Genomic DNA, 24,620 nt, shown 5'->3' with positions numbered 1-24,620 from the left:
GTGAGTATACTATATTTGTGAGAATACTGTATTTGTGAGAATACTGCCATATTCCACTGAGAACTTTCAGATAAAGGTGTTATATTGCCAAGCAACAGAAGAAGGTCTGTTTTCTTTCTTTTGTAGCCATCTGACCAGTGATCACTGGTTTACTGGTAGGGGAACCTTACTAATGTCTGAGGGATTCCACACCCCGTTTGGCTGGGCTGGGTCAGCCAGTAGGTGGGCATCAGCTGAGGGCACGGTGGCCCATGCTGACCAGCAGGTACGTATGGGGGTCACACCCACTGAAACCCCTCCAAAGAGCAGCAGGTGCTTCTTGTGGTCCACCAGGATGGTACGTCTACAGGACACCGATCCAAGAGAACATCTCCCATTAACCCCTGGCAACGGGGCAGCGGTGGGAGGGTTAATTAGATGCCTGGTGTCCCCTCATGGCGGCTGTCACACGCGACCGCTGTGTATTAGGAGAGCACGCCTGTCCTTGCTCCTCCAGAGCCAGTGCTCTGTCACTGCCCGTGTCACATGGAGGCTGGGCCCGGCTCCTCCCTTCACACTCCACCCTTACTGGACAACCAGATGCCCGGTGACATGTCAACACACCACGCGCCGCGAGATCCCAGCCCCGACTTGCCGTCCTCTGCGCGTTTCTCTAACTTTACGTCTCTTCTTGGTGCACATACTTAATACGAACCCCGCGATTCTGTAGGAGTTGGACCCCAGCCCATCTACCTACCCCTGTGCCCGGCCACCGAGGTGGGAGGGAGGGGTTATCGTTGGCAGTTGCAGCCACAGCACAATTATTGGACCAATAAAACATGATAGTATCTTTAATACATTTATTCTATAAACCAAAGTATAAAGAAATGTAATGGGCTGTTTGAATCCAGTGGACGTGTTGATAGGAGCAAACACCAAGGACCTTTTGGCCTGGACCAATGTCTCAATGGCCATTTTGGACAGGACTAAATGTCCACTAGTTGTGACCAACCCCTTAGAATTTGAAAAGAGAAATGAGGGTACTGATGGATGCACTCTCTTGAGGAAACAAGAAGGGACACCCCTTTGGACAGTTGAGGGAGCAGACTGGGTAAACCTCAGACATTTTTATCTAGGGACACAGTAAGGAAAGGTAGTTATGTAATTTGAGGGGGGGGGGAATGAAATCTGGAGAAATTTTAGCAGGAACACCCCAACTGTTTTCAATGAAAAGCAGCTTGTTCTTTATATAAGTGGTTCATGTCACCAGTAACTACTATTACTGTAGTGCCAGCACTTTGCTAAGCATTTCAGAGATTACTTTAAATATATGGGCAGGAGCGTTACCCTTGTGAAGCTCATAGTCTAAGATGCGGGGGGAAAGTCAGATGAATTCACAATTCATAAATATGTTATCATATAGGGGACATACTGACTTAGTGAGAAATATGACTTCAGGGTTAACAGGGTAGAAATTCACGTTTGTTGGCAGGGGTTGGAATGATGCTGCACGCTCAAGGGATTGCACGTGTGAACGATTAGACATGTAAGTAAGTAAAACTTTAGACCAATGACTTGCGGGCGCTCCGCATTCCCTGGGCTCACACAGAGGAGGGTGACCTCTGTTCTGCAGAGACTGACTAAGCAGTGCAAGTGGTTATCACACAGGCTGAATGAGGAAACTCCTCTGAGATCCTGGAACATCGTAGCCAGGCTTCTTGAACTTGATCCTAGATTCCTACCACCCGAGATAAGAATGTGTTCGCAAGTGAAGCTGTCTGGAGGGGCGCAGTAGGGCAAGCGTGCTTTGAATTTCCTGAGTACAGATGTACTGGCCACCCCAGAGGAGACGTAGGTGACGTCAGGACGGTCTCTGTGGGACTGGGGAACCTTAACGAGGTGTGTTAGGAGCTTCAGCTTCCTTAGATCATCCAAGTTTTGGAGTAACGTGATTTCTTTTCCTGGAACCTCTGTGAAGACTGGGAAACACTAACTTTTTAAAAAGTGCCGTTTTAAGACTTTTAAAGGAGGGTTTTTAGGAAATTTTAAAGGCCTGAAAGTAGGTGAGAGAGAGAAGAAAAGAGAGGGAAAGTGAAAACTTTCGTATTCTTTCGTGAAAGTGCTACTCTTGTTTTTTATATTGGCTGCAATACTTTTGCCTTTACTGTTGAATCAGTAGCCTAATAAATACTATAACAATAGCTCATATCAAAGTGCAATTTCTCATTCCTGCGGTTTGTTGCAACAACTAAAAAGTTTTCACCGGAAAGGAATTTTGCCTCATGTGAAGAGTATCATATGTATTAAAACCCCTTTTCTTCATACCAGTACCACAAGAGGCTGACTTACGAGGGTTAAAAAAAGAAAAAAAAAGGTACTTGCATGGAGTGTGAAAAAATTAAAAGCCTGAATGGAAGCCTTAAAGGAAAAAAATTATACTATTGCGTTTTGAATGTGTTAGTGGCCTCGGCAGTAACTGTGGTTCTAGTTCAGTAACTTTACATCTAGAGTACAAACCTGTTCTCCGTTCTACAGAATCACTAATAAAACTTTTTTACGGTTTGTTATTCATTCTGGGTAGGTCTGAAGAAATCACTTTAAAAGAAATCTTGACTGGCATTTCAGCTGAAGAAGACTTGTTGCTTTTGTTAGTAGGTTTAGCCTACTTAAAAATAAAATTAAATCAAAAAAGGAGCCACAGGGGCCTGTGTAAGCAGCCAGCAAGGCCACCCAGTCAAAACGTCACTCTCTGCTCTTGTGTCATCTCCCCTAACCCCAGATTTGTATCTCCTCATCCGGGGCACAGGGATTGGGCTTTTTGCTGGATCCCAATTGTTTAAGATGTGATTTAAAAAAAAAAAGTAACGAGATTTTATTGTTTTATTTAATTTTCCCTTACCTTTCGGTTAGCAGTAGTAGAAAGGAAAGCATTTGCTGTTTCTGTGTCAATTTACCTGTCAAAGAAAACCTACTGATCAGAAATATTGTCAGCACCATTTGTAATCTTGGGCATTGTTAAAAAGGCAGTTAAGGTTTAAATGAGAGCTCTGCTTACTTCCCTTTTATAATTTGTGTCTCTTCACTGTAGTCACAGGTCAGGTGTCATTTCTGTTTGATGGATAAACCAATCAGTGGAAGATGGTTTATAGCAAGATTTTATTATCTGAACAGATATTTTATGACACAAACTTTTAAATCATATTACATGTTTTAAATGGAAAACAGACCATCACCATTTTTTAAAGAAATTTTAGAGTTTTACCATAAGTAAATTGTATTTCAATAAAAATATAAGTAAGCCTTCCCTTTCCTGTTATCTTCTTGTTAGGTCAAAATAAGAACACCCCACTCCCTGCTTCCAAAATATACATGGGGAAATCCTTACACATCCCGCCTATTCACTGAAGGACGAATGAATCATCTGTTTTTTCTGAAGTAAAACAGTAAATTCAAACCTCATGAAAGGAAGGATATGGTGACTTCATGTTTTTTAAGTAGAAAAAGCTTTAAACATTCTTTTTTTCTTTATTATGGAAACTTTCAAACATACGCAAAAGTAGGGAGAATAATATGCAGAATCCCCATCTACCCACCACCTGGCTTCACCAGTTTTTAACAGTTTGCGGGACTGACTTCTTCTTGACAGTGTCTTTCATACAGACACTCTGCTTTTCTTCCTTGCTCATCTCCTTGGCTACGCGGAGTTGCTGCTGGTGAGGCCCCTTCTGTGTCTCACCCAGCAGAGGCTCGTCGGCTTCCTTGATTCCTGACCACAGACTTAACGCAAAATCAATGACTTTGAGAAACCCAGTTTTATATTTATATAGGGCAAAACTTCATCTGCAATCTTTTTTGCTTACATCTGCTTTAATCCAGTCCCTTTAAATAAAAGAACACTGTACCATTCAAGGTCCCACTTCCGGGAGAACATGTTCTATGGGCCAGAACTCAGGGAAGGAGCCATTTACGCTTCAGCCCTCATACCTACGGCTGGCCCAGAAGATGTACCGTCGACCTTGTGGTGACTTGTGACAAAGCCAGACACAAGCATGAGCCATGACCTGGCAACACAGAATGAGGCAGGATGCACGGAAGACACACCAAATCTCAAGTCAGTGAGAACCGGTTTAAAAACTCCTAAAAAGTGGAGGGCACAGTGCTGTAGAATGTGTGATTCAGGAGAAAGGTGACTTCTATACTACTGATTCTGTTTCGATCTGCAAGTGGATTTTTCCACATTTCTCACAACTGAGGTTTTTGGTAAAGATGGGAAAGTGGGGAGTTTGAGATCATGCTGTCTGGTGAGACCCTGTGGTGCAAGTGTCCCGGGTTATGAGACAAGTTTGTGTGCTCGGCCGGCCAGATGGACGCCCACCCCCCAGTCCCACCCTCAGATGAGGGGAGGACCTGGCTGAGAGTTTGGCCAAAGACAAGGTCAGAAATCTCTAGAAAAACTTGTGCTAAATCCTAAGTCTGAAAGCCTCTGTCATGCCTTGTACACTAGGGACACTCTGACTATATCTTTTGTATCATTACAGCCCAATATTTCTCCTTTCCAATGAAGTTTTCCTTTATTAAATAACTTTTTAACCACTTATAATTCAAACGAACTTGCATTTCATGTGTCCATTATTAAAAGGCAAGTATCGGGCTTCGCTGGTGGCGCAGTGGTTGAGAGTCCGCCTGCCGATGCAGGGGAAACGGGTTCGTGCCCCGGTCTGGGAAGATCCCACATGCCGCGGAGCGGCTGGGCCCGTGAGCCATGGCCGCTGGGCCTGTGCGTCCAGAGCCTGTGCTCTGCAACGGGAGAGGCCACAACAGTGAGAGGCCCACATACTGCAAAAAAAATAAAAATAAAAAATAAAAGGCAAGTATCTGCCATCATTTCATGTTTGTTTAATTGACTCAGACCTATGAGAGATACTTTAGTGGGGTTTTTTTTGTTTTTGTTTTTGGCTGCCTTGGGTCTTTGTTGCTGCGCGCGGGCTTTCTCTAGTTGTGGTGAGCAGGGGCTACTCTTCGTTGTGGTGCGTGGGCTTCCCGTGGCGGTGGCTTCTCTTGTGGAGCACGGCCTCTAGGCACGTGGACTCAGTAGTTGTGGCTCGCGGACTCTAGAGCGCAGGCTCAGTAGTTGTGGCACACGGGCTAAGTCATTCCGCGGCATGTGGGATCTTCCAGGACCAGGGCTCGAACCCGCGTCCCCTGCATTGGCAGGCGGATTCTTAACCACTGCGCCACCAGGGAAGCCCCGACACTTTGGTTTTTGGTAAGACCACAGAAGTCCTTAATGCGTGGCTTTACAAGTTGAGCAGCTGGCCTCAAACCATGTTTATTAAGTTTTATGGAAATAACGTTGACTATAATACTCCTTCTCCGACGAACAGCGGAGCTCTGGGACCATCACAGGCGCCCCTTGGGGCACATTAGCTACCCTGGCTTCTCCTCACCCTGGAGAGTCCATGAAACTGTCAAATCTTTTACACTTCAATGTGCTCTCACTGCTTTCATATTTTAAATAAACAAATCAAATTATCCTATAACCGGCTCCCTTTTAGAGAGTGTGGCCTGCCCTCGTTGTTCTTGTAGAGCTGCTTATGTCATGTACGTTTTTCTTCTGGAAAATGTCATTCTTTGCTCACAGTCCCCACGAAGTGCTCTGAGAGCCAGCTGAGGGTGGCCACCCCCAGCAAGCCCACTTGCATGGCATTTAAAGGCAGGTTTAACTGGGAGAAAAGAACTGTCTTTCAGCAGTGATGCAAGTTCACACAGCAGAGCTGAGGCGGGGCCTACTTTTGCAGAATAAACAGCGTAGCCGTTCAAGTTGGATTTTGTTTTAGATTTTTGACCCAGTGTTGGACATTCCATTCTTTAATGATCTTGGGCTTTTCTCAGGAATAAAGTAAAAGTTCTGTTTTGTGGGTGTGTCAAATGTCAACTTGGAAGGTTTTTGAATAAAGAAGCCACAGCTTAAAAGAAAGGTCCTTCTTGTGCTCACTCAGTAGTTGTGGCCGTGTTCATACAGGCCTCTGGCAAACTGAGGATGAACATCTTATGACCTAATAACTTTTTAGAATATGAGACCAGGAATAGCTATCCTTTTCCTTTAGTCTGATACATTTTAACTTTTTGGAAGGTGGGATGTTACTTGGTTACTCTCCATTTTTTTAAACTAATTTTTTTTTTTGAGTTTTTTTGCTTGGTTTTTTTTTTTTTTTTTGTGGTACGCGGGCCTCTCACTGTTGTGGCCTCTCCCGTTGTGGAGCACAGGCTCCGGACGCGCAGGCTCAGCGGCCATGGCTCACGGGCCCAGCCGCTCCGCGGCATGTGGGATCTTCCCGGACCGGGGCACGAACCGATGTCCCCTGCATCGGCAGGCGGACTCTCAACCACTGCGCCACCAGGGAAGCCCTATACTCTTTTAAATAGAGGTTCTTAGTCTGGGGTCCATCCATGGACAGGCTTCAGGCAACTGGACTCCCTGAAATCACAGGCAAAATAATAAGCCGTGTTTGCCACGTGGGCAGTGACTACACAGCATTTGCCAGAAGCTCCAGTGGAGCTAGAACACCAGAAAAAGGTTAAGAACCACGGACTCTATCTACATGGAGAAAAGACTGGAATTGCATTGAAAGAATTTTTAGTGGATACAAACTGAGACATTGTGCCTGAACTCCAGACTCTTCCCCACAGCTGCTACCCAGCATCTCGGCTTGGATGTGGAACAGGCATCCCGCACTCGACATAGCCCAGGCTGAGCTCCAGACCTTCTCCCCCTAACCTGTCCCTCCCGAACCTCCCCACCTGCAGTCTTCTACCTGCTCAAGCCAAAATCCCAGAGTCGTCTTCGCTTTTTTTACTCTTCACGCTCTGCGTCCTTTCCCTGGGGCTGCGACCTCTATCCTCAGATAGATTGGGAATCTGCCACTGCCTCACCCCGCTGGTCCAGTTCTCCACCACCCTTTCCCAGTGTGTTTTCACGGCCTCGACCCTGCCTCTCTGCCTCTGCCCGTGTCCGTCTTCAATCTGTTCTTCACGGCAACCAAAGCAACCCTGCCCACAGCCCTCCAGGAGCCCCCGTCTGCCTCGAATAAAGCCTGAGGTCCTCAACTGCCCTCTGAGGCTTCACGGGACCTGACGTGACTTGACCCCCGTTACGTGCAGGGGTCCCTGCCTGGAAGGTTCTTCCTGCACGTGTCTCTGTGACCTGCTCGCTCTTCTCCTTCAGATTTTGGCTCAGTTAGGTTGTCTTGGGCCATCTGTTTAGAATTGCAACACCCCTTCTCACCATGCTCCAGAATATAGCCTCCTTCCCTGCATTATTTTCCCTCCGCACTTACCACTGACGTATATTATACTCACTGTTTGCTTATTGTCTGCCCCAGGACAGCAGAAGCTCCGTGAGAGCAGGGAATTTGTTTCGTCTGTTTTCTTTCACTGCTTTATTTGGAATACCTATCACAGTCCTTCACCTAGAGCAGAAACTCAGAAGTCTTAATTGAATGAATTTTATTTTGAGAATTCATTTAGCATCTTTGCAGTCACTCTTTGAGAGTGTGTTCTGTTCACCGTCATTTCCCATGTGCTATATCTATAATTACATCAGATTGTTTGAATGGATCCTGTTTCTTTTCTAGTTCACCTCTTTACTTAAAATAGTAATTGATACAATGATATTTACTGATCTTTCCGTTCCCGGCTTCCCCCAGATGAACCTGAATTTGATTTCCAACAGCTACTTGGCAACTGAAAGTGTTCATCACTGTCTATTTCTTACAGTTTCCTCAAATTCCATGCCATCCTCAATGGCTTAATAAAAAATGCCTTTAAGGTTACCATAACATACTCAAATTGCCGGAGTGTAATTTTGAAAAATGTCATGTGGGTCCAGTGTTACGATTCCTAGCTATCAGGACACTTTTCAGAGTGTAGGTGTACCTCGCAGGTGTCCTGATAGAGCTACTTTAATTAGCAATAGTTCTACACTTTATTGCATGCTTGTGTGTCTATGCTGGGAACAGGAGATGTTTTTATGAGATGAATTGACACCTGCTAATGTGTCTGGTTTGTGAGTTTGGAGTTTTTGATACTAGTTATTCCTAAAGTAGAAAACATCTGGGCCTGATACTGAAAGGCTGGCTTGGGAGCAGCAGTAATAGACCAGAGCTGAGGCCTTTTTGATACCAGTTCAGGTGGTAAAACTTTTTTCCAAGGCTGCTAATTTTTAATGTTTTTGTATTTATCTTATACCGTTTCAGGCTTTACAAGACGAGCTAGAAAAGCGCTCGAATCAAGTACGATGTTTGGAGAAAAAACTGCAGCACAAGGAACTGGAATCACAGGAGCAGGTACTGCCCGCTCGGCTGGTTTGCTCGTTCCCTTTCTCTAGGTCCGGGAGCTCACGTGGGTCCCGTTTCCACCGGGTGCTTTGGCCACGAGTAACAGAATCCTCGGCCCCTTGCTGCGCGTAAACAACAAAGGGATCTGTTGCCTCGCAACCTGTTAACCTCTGTCGCACGAAGCCTGTAGGTAGGGCGGGCTCTGGGCAGGGAGCTCTGGGTCTCTGGCTCTGCTTCTCTCTCGCTCCCGCGGCCCTACGTCCTGTGTAGGGTCCATCCCAAAGCCAGCTCCACGGTGCTCACAGCAGCTCCAGGCATCCCGCACAGATCTAGCAGCATCCAAAGGCAAAAAGGGACTTACGTTTCCGGGGTGCCCTTCCGAAAAGTCAGGAGACCTTTCCCAGAAGCACCCCCATACGCAGCTCCCTTCTCATCTCATTGGCCAGAGCAGTCCACATGCTCAGAGCAGGTCACACGTCCAATCCCTGGCGGGAGGACGGAGGGTGCCAAACTAGGCTGGACCGCTTAGGGTCTGCCTGCCGGCGAGGGAGTCCTAAGAGGAAGGACAGCCCAGACGAGGGAGAGGGGAAGCGTGTTGGGGATGCAGCCAACGATGTCTGCTGTGTCGTCATATCAGAACACAGGGACATCGTTGCACTTAGAGACATAGATCATGTTTTCTTTTGAATTTTAATTTTCTCCTCCTTTCCAGTGTGTTAATGAAACAAATCCAGTATAACCAGAATAATCTGGCTTTGACAATAGCTAATGACCTATTTTATTTTCAAACCACAGGATCATTTTCATCCAATTCTTTTACATTTAAAGTAAATTTAACTAAATTTAAACTGAAAAGTCAACAGTGTATTAATAAACTTCATGAGTCTTTTTTTTTTTTTTTTTTTTTTTCTTTTTGCGATATGCGGGCCCCTCACTGTTGTGGCCTCTCCCGTTGCGGAGCACAGGCTCCGGACGCGCAGGCCCAGCGGCCATGGCTCACGGGCCCAGCCGCTCCGCGGCATGTGGGATCTTCCCAGACCGGGGCACAAACCCGTATCCCCTGCATCGGCAGGCGGACTCTTAACCACTGCGCCACCAGGGAGGCCCTTCATGAGTCTTAATGAAACCTTCTGTAAACGCACTGTCCTCAGCTATGGCGTACAGCATTACTAAAATTATTCTAAGTGCCACAAATCTTTATGGACAGAACCCACCATAGGTGTTTGCAGACGCTTATACGTTGGTTGTCTCGTAGTCAATTCAGTACAGGAATATTGGGTTAGGTCATTTTGACCTTGTCAGAAGAGTAAGCCCTGAAGTAAGGCGAATAGAGGAAATTTGTCATCTCTGGAGTTGTTTACAAACAAGACCCCAAGGTAGGGATTGCACAAAATGGCAGGTGTAAGCGTCTAATAGATGCCAAGTAATAATACTTACTGAATGGACTTGACCTCCTATAATTCCTTCCTACTGTCTAATGTATGCCCTGCATCATATACATGTCATGTTTGTGTCATGTATGTATATATCATGTCTATATACGATATGGCTTGTACAGGGTCTATGTCGGACAGTCCACGACAGGATCACAAAATAGGAAATTCTAGGATGAAAAACTAATAATAACTATATTTATTGAAGGCTCACAAGATGAGAGACACTGTACAAGAAACATTACACATGTTAGTTCATTTATCCTGATAATAACCATGTAAGGCCAGTATTACCCTCCCATTTCCCAGTTGGCACACTAAAACCCAGAGAGCTTAAGTGACACATCCAAGGTCACACAGCTGGTAACCAGTACAGGTGGATTCACACCCTGATTTAGCTGAATTCCAAATCTTTGCTCCTTTCATGACAGTTTTTAAGTTACAGCATTTCTAGTTTAAACAGCTGCCTAGCAGTGATAGGGAAAGTGAGTTTATTAAGGATGGCAGGGAAAAAAATACCACCCCAGACACCTGGTATGGCGGGCAATGCCATTAGCTCTCTGTGGGCAGAGAGCAGCAAAGAGCAAAGCAGACAGAAGCAGAGCCGATTTGGCCACAGGTGAAAATACCTCCTTGGGTGGCTGTGTGGCCTTCAGGTGGGACTGGCACAGACTCAATTGTCACTGAGGTCATCTGAGCCTCCCTGCAACCCCCCAGCTGGCTGGGATGCCTGGAACTAAAAGAAGACAAGCTTCTTAAAAGCAGGAAACAGGTCTCCCTGGAGGACTGGGCTTCTCCAGTTTGTGATAAAATATGACTTAAGGTAAAACTTCGTTGACATCACTCTAATTCATGGCAGAACTTCACACAGAAGATTCCATAATATATTGAGAGTAGGGAAATTAAGAAATCCCAAATGAACAATAGGGAAGGATTCAGGAACCACTTCAGTCTTATTTTATTGACTTCTTTTTGATCATCAAAGTTGCTTTCATCTTTGTAGTGACAATAGCTTTCTAGACTATTTCTTACACTAATTCCTGATATCTTCTATTAGCCTCCAGTTCACCAAAGAAATGTCAGGAAATACCCATGGGTAAAGCTGAATATTTCATAATCTTTGCAACCATGAAATGTTGGGTTCTTTCCACGAGATCCTAGGATGTAGCTAAGCAAAAATGCCAATTGTTTCAGTAAAGCTGAAGAACAAATCATGGGCACTTCATAAATACTATTCATCTATATTTAATTTGATTTAACTTCTATCTAAATCTGACCTTTCCATTTGTGACACTAATAGAGGTAGTCAAAAATAATTAGAAGTATAGAAGTATCGTCATGTACAATTTTTAGGGTCTGATTATATATATGCTTACCGAGGGTTTTTAAAATGTTGAAATTGTTATTTTCTTTTTTGCGTCTGTCAAAGCAATTGCGAAATAACAGTAGCTAGCCTGACATCAGCCAATCAAACAACCAAAATGTGTTCAGAACAGCTTCTTGGAACTTTTCTTCTCTTTTGTTTCAACCAAATATTATTATCCTGATACTAGTTGCATAAAGAATCAAAATTGAAACTGGCAGAATTACAAAGGACAATTTCCTGGGCTTCTTTTTTTAACTTGCTTGCTTAAAAAAAAAAAAAGTTGAAACTGTCTCTGTTTTTCATTTAAGAAAAATTCCTGTGTATTGATTTTATAAAAACAAAAAAATGAATGAGGCATTCTGAAAGTTGTGTTTTTAATTAAACACAAAAAGCTGCTTCTCATCAGGTCTTGATGGGTGGTACCCTAGCTGCCCACCACTTGCCTCAGTGGCATCAACCCTCTCCTCTAAGTCCACACCCTTGGCAGGTCTGTCACCAGGGTGCCCAGGGAAGGCTGGTTCATCCGTGGTTACAAAGGGTTAATTTGCCCCTTGTGAAGCGTCAAGATAACACCAATAAAATTAGAAAAGACCAACTTCCTTCTAAGTCAGCCTTATAGAAACATATCTTTACTGTAATCCATAAATAGGAAAGTAATTAAAAGCTATCATTCTTTTTCTCCATACCAGGAGTTAATAATTTCTAATTCTCGATAAGATCCGAGCAAGAATCCCATAGTTGCAGCAAAGGAGGGGAGATCAGAGCTCTGATCAGACTTCCTTGTTATGTAAGGAAACTGAGTCATTGGAAAAGGCCACAACTTCCCTACCATGGCAATGGCAGAACCGGGGTGGGGGGGCGCGGGAGGATGCAGACCGCCCACCCCGGGATATGATTTCCCATTGTATTGACCACAGTGTGAAATGCATCTATGGCGCGTATCACTCGGGTTCAGGTTGTGGGTAAAGATAAATCTCCTATTCGGGAACAAACAATGTTTCATTATCCACAGGGAGACTAGGTGATTTGCTAGCCCTTGCCAAAATAATTCGGTCTGATAAATTATAGAAAAGAGAGGGAAGAAAAGAAACAGTCTAAAATTTTACTTGGCGCTCTTAACACTGTGCAAAGCAAGCATATATTTATCACGCAGGCACTAAACAATGTCAGACTTGAACCTAATATAATACATAATATAAATATTAATATACATGTAACAAAACCCCTGCTTTGAACTGGGGTTTTTCAGTTTCGAATGTATGATTAGTTTTGATTACATGGATCACTCAGTTTCCCAGAAGATTCTTTTACATAAATTAGTGAGAAGAACTAATACTTTGAGACCTAATAAATAGAATGCAATGCCGTGCATTTCACAGCAGTGTCATACAATTACCCCACACTGCATGCCTTTGACAGGCGTATTGTGCAGGCCCATGACAGGTACTGAGAAGAAACACGGATGAGTTCTCCTTCCAGCCCGCAAGGAGTTTACAGTCTAGCAGAGCAGAGATGGGTGTAAAGTGTAGACTGCGGTCATGGCATTTAGAAGATGTTACTTTTCTTCCAAAGGCTTAGAGGCTCAGCTCACATGATGCGGGAAGAATGCAGCCCTGGTACTGCCCGCTGTCTTCCTGACCCTGTGGGAAAAGGTCCACCACCCAAGGCAGGGCCTGGTGCTTGCTGACAGGCAGGCAGTGTTTCCAGCACCTGCAGCCGGGGCCTCTCGGGTTTCCTGGCTGGCGTGTTTCAGCCACCGGCTGGTTTAGTTCTCATCTGGTGTGTCCAGGCATTCAGGTCTGGGCTGTGCAGGTACAGGTCACCCTAAAGTGTCTTAAAATATATTCCAGTCACAGCCTTGCAGTAGGCGCTTTATATCTAGTTAAGGCCTAGACACAGCAGATGCTTCAGCAGAGGTGATTCTGGTAATTCCCTGTGTTTGGGGAGGGAGCAGAAGTTGTCCTGAGACTCCTAGTGAGACACAGGGAGGGGAAACAGGAGAGGCTTCAAGGACGAGTAGGACCCAGCAGGGAAGCACTGCAGGTAGAAGTCCGCCTCTGCCACCAGCGGTCGTGTGGTCTTGGGCAAGTCACTTGGGCAAATCAGGCTCCTAAGATGTCAATAATAACACCTCCCACGGGGTTCACGTGAACGCCAAAACAAGATGCATGTGAAACCTTCAGAAACTAGAGAACATAACACGGGTGCAATGTGTGTGGCTATAATTCTTCACAGAGGAGAAGGCCCCGTGAGCTGGTCACCAGCAGAGAGGGGACACTGGGCTAGGATGAGGGGTTCGGGGGTGGAGCAGGCTCGGGGGCGTCCTGGCCAGAGGGGATGTCAGTGGGGCAAGGACCCAAGAAGTTAGCTACCTTCGTTTCATCCACTCAAAATAGCGATAGCATCAAATCTTTGTTACTGTCTACTCCTTACCCTGCACTGTGCACCCAACAAGCTTGGATACAATGCCAGGGACTTCAGTCATTGGTCAGAAAGCAGTTTTCAGCCACTGAGTATTTTTTTCTTTAACTGGGTAGTGTTAGATGATTGCGTCTTTACTTTAGAAAGATTAATCCAGCAGCAGAGGATAAAAGGAAAAAGAGACGAAAAGAGATTAATTCATACGTGATCACACTAAATTCACATCACTAGTCGCAAGAGAAATCAAAAGGGCTTGAACTGGATATTGTCAAAGGTAGTAGAAGAGGAAAAGAGTAGATGTGAAGACTCACTTAAAATTCATAGAACACAGATTTAGAGAGTAAAAGAAAGGAATATGTCAAAAATAATACCGAGTGGACAACAGCATCAGTTTCTAGAGGCAGCGTCTGAGATGCTGGCAGCCGAACATTCCTTTGGAGACAGGTAGCTAAAAATCTGATCTAGAACCCCAGAAAGAAAGTCTGAATCTAGAATATAAGAAAGAGCCCAGGTTGAAAATCTGGATCTAGAACTTAAGAAAGAAGCGTGAACGTTTCTGAATTATCTTGACGGATGATATTGACAAGGAAAAGCAGAGAGGGAAGAGGGCCGTGAGCAGAACCATGGGCTGGACCACGTTCCAGGGGCCAGAGAAAGTAGGGGAAGATCCAGAGAGGATTTAGAAGGGATGAATGGTGAGAAAGATGAGAGCAGAGCCAGAAGAATTTAATGTCATGAAAACCAGAGATAGTTTCCTACTAAACATTAAGCCCCTTGAGGGTAAGGACCCAACTGTCATCTTCATGGCATCCCCAGCTCTTGTTGTTGAACTGAATTGCTCATGGAGCCTCTGCTCTTCTGAGTCTTATCCTCAGGACAGTCTTGCCCTGTCCCCCTTTGCTCTGTGCTCTGGTCATACTTTCTGTGAAGCTCCATTAAAGGTTTTCCTGTCAGACTCCCTCGGGAGACTTTGCTCTTTGAGGGAGGGTCCCTGAGCTGGGACTGTGTCCTCTTCATCCGTACACTCAGCATTTAGCCCAGCGCCTGGCCCATGTGGTACTCAGTGAATCCATGGAAGAAAGGAAGGAATGGAGGAGGAATGGAGGGAGGATTAGGAGCATCTCATGGTGTAGGGAGTTTGAGGGTGGAGAGTTCAAAGGCCACCACGCCTGAGCAGTGATGACAGAGACTTTGTAACGAGCACCCTGCACGCAGTCTAGATGGACTTTCTCTACACATATTCTTGTCTAGATTTTTGTTGTAATAAAGATTACAGATTTTTTCCATAGTTTTCGTCTGGGGTGAGTAGGATTATCGAGACCTCTCTTGGCTCATCTGTGTCCCTCAGCTCTTCCCCAGGCCTCAGGCACCAAAGGGTCCGTGGTCCAGGGAAAACCAAGACGGAGCAGGATGCCAGCACCCTCTGCCACATGGCCCACCTTTCCTCTTTGTGTCCTCAGTCTTTGTTTTTCCAGCCTTACTGAGATATAATTGATAAGTAAAATTGTATGTATTTAAAATGTACAGCGTGATGACTTGACATGCCTTGTGAAGTGATTGCCGCGGTGAAGCTCATTGGCACGTCCATCACCTCCCACGGTTACTTTTGTGTGTGGTGAGAGCATTTAAACTGTCCTCTCTTAGATCATCAATTATACTGAAAGGATATGTAATCCTTTTGAAAAGAAAAAAGAGAAGATATTATAATTATTCTCACAAATAAAAAATATTATAAGATATTATTACAAGCAATTATAAACCAAAAAATTGAACAATCTAGAAGAAACAGACAAATTTCTAGACGTACAACCTACCAAGACTGAATCATGAAACACTGCACAAATCTTTTTTTTGTGTTTCAGTTGCATTTTTACCTTTCTTGAAATAATAAAGCATAATATGCCAAAAAAAAAAAAAGTGTCCTCTCTTAGCCAATTTCTGGTACCCAATACGGTATCTTTAACTATAGTCATCAGGCTGTGCATTTAGACCCCAGAACTATCTGATGTCTGGAGGTTTGCACCCTTTGACCAGAAGCTTCCCCCACCTTCCAGCCCCTGGCAATCACCATTCTTCTCTGTTTCTATGAATTCAACTTTTTTCTTTTTTTTTTTTCTCTTTTTCATTCCATAGATGAGTGAGCTCTTCTTTCTTTTTTTTTTTTTTTTTTCTTTTTGCGGTATGCGGGCCTCTCACTGTTGTGGCCTCTCCCGTTGCGGAGCACAGGCTCCGGATGCGCAGGCCCAGCGGCCATGGCTCACGGGCCCAGCCGCTCCGCGGCATATGGGATCCTCCCAGACCGGGGCACGAACCCGTATCCCCTGCATCGGCAGGCGGACTCTTAACCACTGCGCCACCAGGGAGGCCCAATGAGCTCTTCTTTCTGTGCCTGGTTTATTTCTCTTAGCATAATGGCCTCCAGGTTCATCCATGTTGTCATAAGTGCCGGCCGTACTATTCTTCCCTGAAGTAGGGCAGACCTTCCTTGCAGATCTCTTCCATGGGATGCCCTCAGAAGGCCAAAGCAGGATGAATACAAATGGAGCCCTTGATTTTCTCTACTGAGAAATTTAGCTTTCTGCTGCTTTCTTCCCATGTTCCTTTGGTATCAGTAGCTTTGGGATAATGTTAACATCTCAGCTCCTTCCGCCTGCTGTACTGTTACATTATCATTTGTATTTTCCCAAAGAATGTATTGGCCTCCCACCAAGCCCAGTGATCTGTCGGGGAGAAACATGAACATCAGGAGAACCAACATCAATATATGTAAAGCTTTCATTGGGTAGCACCGCTTATCTTTAAAACACGTCGGTCAGCATCAAGGGTAACCAACAAATCTACAGTCACAGGCAGGCTTACGGAGGAAGATGCAATGCAGACAGAAAATCAATTAAGCAGCAATCATGACAATTGTTAAAAGGAAGAATTCGTCTTTTACAGATTTCCAAGCCTCTATTTTCCATTTTCCATAATGGATTTTAAAACTTCACAGTCTTAGCTGCTGTGGGCTAACTCATCTGCAGTGAAATTTACTTAAAAGTACTAACAGCTCAAAACTATGTTTTATCCCTAAGCACGTTATGAAAACAGGAATAATAATTGCAACAGAAATATAATTCAAAGACTTTTACTGACTTTTCATGTTTAGTGGTTATTATTCTGGCTTGTTTCAAGTAATTTTTATAACCACAGTTTATTTACAAATTCAGACTGATTCTTTTGTTCCCAGACAGCTGGTATGAATGCATCATTCTAAAATTTGCGTTGTTATAAGGGATAGAACCACATTCAATTTTGGCCACATCTTATTCTCAATGAGAGTTTGAATACTTGCCCCGGTTTTCTGAAAAACACTTGAAGCATACATCTCTTCAAACCATTCCTTGTAAATCAGTTATTCTGATAGATTTTAGTGGCAAAGCAAGTCAAACACTTGTACCCAAAACCAATGCTAAAAACTATACATGATGATCACAGAGCCATTTTTAATGGATAACTTGCAGCAGCTCCTGTTGGGTGAATGGGTTCTGTGTTCCATCGTTGCTTTCTTGAGATTCCCTTTGTTTTGAACTTCGCTGGAGGAGAGAGCAGGCGGGTCCCTGAGGCGCCCGCCACGTGGTTTTAATCCTGTGCTTTGCTGATGTATCAAAGCCAAGTGACAAAAAAGCACCCACTGCATCATTTCAGCTGTTTTTCCAGAAAGCATTTTCTGCGTGGCTCTTGGTCCATGCACGTTAGTGAACACGGGTGGGAGTGGGGGGAAGATGAAGCAGGGGTGGAGGCTGCCGGGCTGGCCGTGCTGGGATCTGACCTCTGACCTGGGGCTGCCAGGTTCAGAGCCGGGCTGTGCCTGCCCAGGGTGAAGTGATGTGCTCATGCATTCTCACTTCTTTCAGTTTGTTCCTTTTTTTGAGGCAGTTTTGGCTTTAAGTTTAGTCTTTTTTAAAATTAATTTTTAAAATCCAAAAATGATTTAATCCAAATGATTTATTCCAAATCAGTATATTATGGAGGCCCTTAAAGAAAAAGCGAGAACAAAAGCTTAAAACCAAGTTGAGTCCTACCCCACCTTTTAAAATTGGAGGACAAGGAAAATTATCAGGGATTAACCTGGGTAATCAGATATCGTCTCCCAGGAAGATAAAAAGGGAGACTGTATCCCTGAGCCGTGTCTTTAGTACTCACTTTTCTGGCAGCTACTAAGCACTGAATTCATGGAATTGAGTGAACAGCTGGAAAGAGGAAGTAAAAGAAAAGATAAACAAAGAGATGGTAAAGAGGGTGGGAGAGTCAGCATGGTTAGAGGGAGAGATGTCCGATGACTATTTACTGTGCTTGTCACGTTCAGGAAAGAGTATCAGATAGTCTATGGTGCCACTTACATGCAATTCCTTTTCTACCATAGTCCAGCCAGAAAAGACCTCCTTTTCCTGTTGAGGAAGGACTATTTTGAGGTAGAAACAATTGAAATTGTTTATTGTCAAACAAATGCCAGAGCAGAGACATTTTAGATGCATCAGATGTATATCAATTTGAATTAGAAATAAGGAAAGAAAGGTGATTTTTTTTAATACAAAGGAAAATTCAGAAGTTTAAAAGGCCATTTGAATATACTTTCCATGTAAATCACTTTTTGGATTTCTACACAGAATTAGAGGACATAGTTCCAATTTGAAAAAGAGTATTATAAAACCTTCAAGGAAAAGAATGATTTATTGAATCAAATGGAAAATGTAGAACTAGTGAAGAATATAACATTATTGGCATTATTAAAGTTTTGTGAAATAAAAGGCCGATTGTGAATCAGACAACCTAGTACCTACTTTACTCAGCTCTCAGCACACTGAATCTACATGGAAAACTTGCTGTCTTCTAGGAGCTTCTATTATTATAATAAAAGAAAGCATTGTTTAAAGATCCATTCTTGGTTTCGTATGTGAGATTTACACTCAGGTTTATTCAGAAGGGATGAGGAGAAGCAGCGGGGAGACTCTGACAGGAGATTGTCTCATTTTTGATTAAGAAGCAAGAGAGGAATTCGCAGCCCGCTGCTGTGGGCCCTGACAAACTCGCGGGGGGCTCTTCCCTGCTCCTAGTGTGGGCAAGAGAGGGCACAGGCGCCAGGCTCGGACGCTGTGCTGGGTCTCACAGGGGCAGCAGCAGAAAGATGGCAGTGGTCTGAAGGGGTGGAGTGTCAGGTCGGGCACCCCCTATGGAACCAGAGCCACTGTCTCTCTTATATTTCTGCCCTTCAGCTTTAAGATTTTATTTGACTGAATGTCCCTGCAGAAAGAATGGGAGAAAATTGGAAAACTGGACTGAATGATCCCAAATGCTTCATTCAGCACATAAGATTTTGAGGTTTTGCTTGACTTGATAAACAGAGGAAGGTAAATGAGATGGTAAATCAGTGTGTGCCACGGTAACTAAATGACAGCTCAGAGTGAATTCTTTTTCTAAACTCCCAAGTGATACATACTTTCGACATTTCAATTCAATTCAACAAATATTTACTGAGCGCCTGTGATAGATCATGCCCTTTACTGGCCCTGATATACGTCGGTGAACAAACCAAACAAAAATCCTTGTTCTTGTGAAGCTTACATTTTAACGATAGGTTCTTCATAGCCTTTTGCATTTCTATATAAATTTTAGACTGGACTTGTCAATTTCTAGTAAATCTTCCAGTCCATGAACATAGAATATCCCTCTGCTTTATTTAAGCATTCTTTAATTTTTTTGTTATATTTTTATCATTTTATATAAAGATATCTTGCACATTTTATGTTACATTTATTCCTGTGTATTTGACAATTATGATGCTATTTTAAATGACATTATTTTTAAATTTCATTTTCTCACAGTTTGTTGCAGTACTTAGAAATACAATTGACTTTTGTATAGATTCCCTTTATCACATTTAGTAAGTTTCTTTCTCTTCTTACCAAGAGTCTTTTTTCCTTTTTAAAATTGTAAATGGATGTTTCTTACATGCCTTTTTTCCATCTTTTGAGATAATTATATAACTATTGTCCTTTATTCTGCTAATGCAGAGATCTTCATAGACTGATTTTCTAATGTTAAATCAAGGTTGCATTTCTAGAATAAGCCCCACTTGATCATGGTGACTTATCCCTTTTTACCTTTTGCTGGATTTTGGTTCACTAATATTTTGTTTAGGATTTTTACATCTATGCTTATTAATGAGATTAGCCTACTATTTTCTTTTATTGTGATGATATTACTAGATTTTGGTATCAAATTTTGATGGTCTCATAAAACAAAATGGAGTGTTCCCTCTTTATTTTCTGGAAGAGTTTGTACAATGTTGATAATTATTTCCTCCTTAAAATGTTTGGTAGATTAAGCTACCTGGGCTGAAGTTTTCTTTGTTGGAATATTTTCAGTTAATTATGGATATACTTTCTTTAGTGGTTATAGTATCAGATTTCCTATTTTAACTTCTGCCAAATTCTCTCTTCTTTTTTAGACTATAAGTATATATACATATATCTGATCTTCTAACTATATTTCCTATGTTTTGTATTGATTCTGGATATTTTTAAATCTAGCTTCTGTTTCACTGAGTCTCTCCTCAGCTGTGTCTAACCTGCTGTTACACCCATTCTTAATTTTGGTGACTGTATTTTCCAGAGAGAGAATTTCTACTTGGTTCTTTTTTTAGTTTCCTGTTCTATGCTGAAGTTCACAACTATTTTTCTTATTTTGTTGAACATTTATCTTGGTTCTTGTAAAGTCTAGGTCTGATAACCATTATCTGGAATTCACATGGTTCTCATTTCATTGTATTTGTTTCTCTTGGCTTTTGGTCATATAGTCTTGCTTTCTTGTGAGCCTGGCTATTTTTGATTGTGTGCCAGATATTTTATATAGAACTTCATAGAAATAATTTGGGACCTGGGATGATGATAATTGTCTCCAAAGAGAATTTACATTTGTTTCTAGGTAAGCAGGTAGCGGCACTTGCCGCCTTGAATAACCTTAATCCATTTTCAGGGACTGAGATTGTTTGAAGCTAGGTTTCAGTTTTGGAGAGGGCTGGTCTGTTTCCAATTCACTCCTACTCCTAGGGTGTAGCCCTTTGGGCTCCACCCAAAAGCATGGGATTTTATCAGGAACTCCTGGACTGCAGTTTGTGTCCCCCTGACTTCTTTTGTGAGGCTGTTAGAAGATCTGTTCAGCTTCTCAACCTCTCGCCAACCAATCTAGAAGTGGCAAAGGCCACTGTGTTAAAATGTCCCCAAATGCCAGACTTACAAGTTCTCTTGATTTCTCCCATCTCCAGGATTGGCCCCATAATTCTTCCCTGCCTTCTTAGTTCCCTAATACCCTGAAGCAGACTTGGGAGGGAATTATGTAGGCTTCCATTACTAGAAGTGGAAATCCACTACAGATCTCCCTTGACTTACAATGGGGTTACATCCTGATAAACCCATCGTAATAAACCCATCCTAAGTTGACAATACTGCAAGTTGTAAATTCATTTAATACACCTCACCCACCCAACATCAGAGCTTAGCCCAGCCGCCCTTAAATGTGCCCAGAACACTTACATTAGCCTACAGTTGGGAAAAATCATGTAACACAAAGCCTATTTTATAATAGTGTTGAATATCTCATGCAGTTTATTGAATACCATCCTGAAAGTGAAATTTTTTCAGAATGGTTTGTCTGGGGACACAATGGTTGTAAGTATGTTGGTTGTTTACCCTCGTGATCACATGACTGGGAGACCCTGCCCTGCATCGCAAGAGAAGATTGTATCGTTAGCCCAGGAAAAGATCATAATTCAAAGTATGGTTTCTACTGAATGTGTATCACTTTCACACCATCATAAAATCCAAAAATCATAAGTCGATCCATCATAAGTCAGGGACCATCTGTATTTACATTTCTGTGAAATACTTGATCACATTCGTTGCTAATCTCTTCTATTGATTTGTTTTTCTAATTGGATCTATAGAAATTCATTTTCTTACAAATTCAGTATATTAATGATTTGTTAAAGAAGTTGCAAATACTTTCTCCCACTTCCTTATCTTTACTCTTTTTATTCAGTGTTTTAATTTTTGAGAACATTATCGTCCATGTTTTTCTTTATGATTTCTAAGCTTGCTTAGGAAGGTCCTCCCTACCCAAGATTATAAAATATGTTCTCTTTTATTTTCTTTCATTACTTTTAAGAGTTTTGTTTTGTACATTTAACTCTTTAATCCACCTCAAATTTATTGCTATATACCATGTGGTATAAGGATTGCAACCGAATGTTCCCCAAGGAGGTTCATTCTCTTGTCCCTGGAATTTGTGCATATATACATTATGTGGTAAAAGAGACTTTGCAGATGTAACTAAAGTTAAGAATCAGTGACCTTAAAACAGAGAAGTTATCCCAGATTATGCAAGTGGTGAGCCCAGTCTAAACACATGGCCGCTTTAAGGGCAGAGAACTTTCTCTGGTTGAAGGCAGAAGACAGGTAGCTGAAGGGGAGGCCAGAGAGCTTCTTGGTGTAAGAAGGGTCCAGTGCCCCAGGGTGGGGGGCACATGAGGAGGATTGCAGGGGGCCTTCAGGGGTAAGAGAGGCTCCCAGCTGGCAACCAGCAAGGCAGGGGGGACGTCGGCTCTGCAGCTGCAGGGAGCTGAATTCTGTCCACAGCCCGAAGGAGCTTGGAAACAGATGCTCCCTCGGCGCCTCCAGGTAAGAGTCTGGGCTAGCCCACACCTGGACTTTGGCCTGTGAGACCAGAGCAGAGAAACAGCGGGGCCCGCAGCCTGAAGCCCGCTCAGACTTCTTACAGAATGAGGAGATGATGGATTTGTGTCCTTCCAAGCTGCTACATTTACGGTAATTGGTTACAGCAACAATAGAAGCTTATACAGGGATCTTACCTAATTTTTTTTTTTGGGGGGGGGCACATTTTATTTTATTTTATTTATTTATTTATTTATTTATTTATTTTTTTATTTTACAAATTTAATCAGTTATACATATACATATGTTCCCATATCCCCTCCCTTTTGCGTCTCCCTCCCACCCTCCCTATCCCACCCCTCCAGGCGGTCACAAAGAACCGAGCTGATCTCCCTGTGCTATGCGGCTGCTTCCCACTAGCTATCTACCTTACATTTGGTAGTGTATATATGTCCATGCCGCTCTTTCACTTTGTCACAGCTTACCCTTCCCCCTCCCCATATCCTCAAGTCCATGCTCTAGTAGGTCTGTGTCTTTATTCCTGTCTTACCCCTATGTTCTTGATGACATTTTTTTCTTAAATTCCATATATATGTGTCAGCATACAGTATTTGTCTTTCTCTTTCTGACTTACTTCACTCTGTATGACAGACTCTAGGTCCATCCACCTCATTACAAATAGCTCAATTTCATTTCTTTTTATGGCTGAGTAATATTCCATTGTATATATGTGCCACATCTTCTTTATCCATTCATCCGATGATGGACACTTAGGTTCTTTCCATCTCCGGGCTATTGTAAATAGGGCTGCTATGAACATTTTGGTACATGTCTCTTTTTGAATTATGGTTTTCTCAGGGTATATGCCCAGTAGTGGGATTGCTGGGTCATATGGTAGTTCTATTTGTAGTTTTTTAAGGAACCTCCATACTGTTCTCCATAGTGGCTGTACCAATTCACATTCCCACCAGCAGTGCAAGAGTGTTCCCTTTTCTCCACACCCTCTCCAGCATTTATTGTTTCTAGATTTTTTGATGATGGCCATTCTGACTGGTGTGAGATGATATCTCATTGTAGTTTTGATTTGCATTTCTCTAATGAGTAAAGATGTTGAGCATCCTTTCATGTGTTTGTTGGCTGTCTGTATATCTTCTGTGGAGAAATGTCTATTTAGGTCTTCTGCCCATTTTTGGATTGGGTTGTTTGTTTTTTTGCTATTGAGCTGCATGAGCTGCTTATAAATTTTGGAGATTAATCCTTTGTCAGTTGCTTCATTTTCAAATATTTTCTCCCATTCTGAGGGTTGTCTTTTGGTCTTGTTTATGGTTTCCTTTGCTGTGCAAAAGCTTTGAAGTTTCATTAGGTCCCATGTGTTTATTTTTGTCTTTATTTCCATTTCTCTAGGAGGTGGGTCAAAAAGGATCTTGCTGTGATTTATGTCATAGAGTGTTCTGCCTATGTTTTCCTCTAGGAGTTTGATAGTGTCTGGCCTTACAGTTAGGTCTTTAATCCATTTTGAGCTAATTTTTGTGTATGGTGTTAGGGAGTGATCTAATCTCATACTTTTACATGTCCCTGTCCAGTTTTCCCAGCACCACTTATTGAAGAGACTGTCCTTTCTCCACTGTACATTCCTGCCTCCTTTATCAAAGATAAGGTGACCATATGTCCGTGGGTTTATCTCTGGGCTTTCTATCCTGTTCCATTGATCTATCTTTCTGTTTTTGTGCCAGTACCATACTGTCTTGATTACTGTAGCTTTGTAGTATAGTCTGAAGTCAGGGAGCCTGATTCCTCCAGCTCCATTTTTCGTTCTCAAGATTGCTTTGGCTATTCGGGGTCTTTTGTGTTTCCATACAAATTGTGAAATTTTTTGTTCTAGTTCTGTGAAAAATGCCATTGGTAGTTTGATAGGTATTGCATTGAATCTGTAGATTGCTTTGGGTAGTAGAGTCATTTTCACAATGTTGATTCTTCCAATCCAAGAACATGGTACATCTCTCCATCTATTTGTATCATCTTTAATTTCTTTCATCAGTGTCTTATAATTTTCTGCATACAGGTCTTTTGTCTCCTTAGGTAGGTTTATTCCTAGATATTTTATTCTTTTTGTTGCAATGGTAAATGGGAGTGTTTCCTTGATTTCACTTTCAGATTTTTCATCATTAGTATATAGGAATGCCAGAGATTTCTGTGCATTAATTTTGTATCCTGCTACTTTACCAAATTCATTGATTAGCTCTAGTAGTTTTCTGGTAGCATCTTTAGGATTCTCTATGTATAGTATCATGTCATCTGCAAACAGTGACAGCTTTACTTCTTCTTTTCCCATTTGGATTCCTTTTATTTCCTTTTCTTCTCTGATTGCTGTGGC

At 42.7% G+C, this 24,620-nt stretch overlaps 1 protein-coding gene across 17 annotated transcripts in view; it reads left to right on the top strand.

The window, feature by feature from the left end:
• CEP112 (centrosomal protein 112) overlaps positions 1-24,620 on the top strand; it is a 419,667-nt gene that overhangs the window by 363,244 nt on the left and 31,803 nt on the right. For all 17 annotated transcript variants that reach the window (XM_060080554.1, XM_060080547.1, XM_060080550.1 and 14 more), the window contains one exon: positions 8,235-8,324. In XM_060080554.1, the coding sequence (XP_059936537.1) occupies positions 8,235-8,324 (90 nt within the window). The remainder of the gene's footprint in view (positions 1-8,234; positions 8,325-24,620) is intronic.

Source organism: Mesoplodon densirostris, chromosome 18 (genome assembly GCF_025265405.1).
Source record: "Mesoplodon densirostris isolate mMesDen1 chromosome 18, mMesDen1 primary haplotype, whole genome shotgun sequence".
NCBI lineage: Eukaryota > Metazoa > Chordata > Mammalia > Artiodactyla > Ziphiidae > Mesoplodon > Mesoplodon densirostris.
This window is presented reverse-complemented; position numbering and strand designations above follow the sequence as displayed.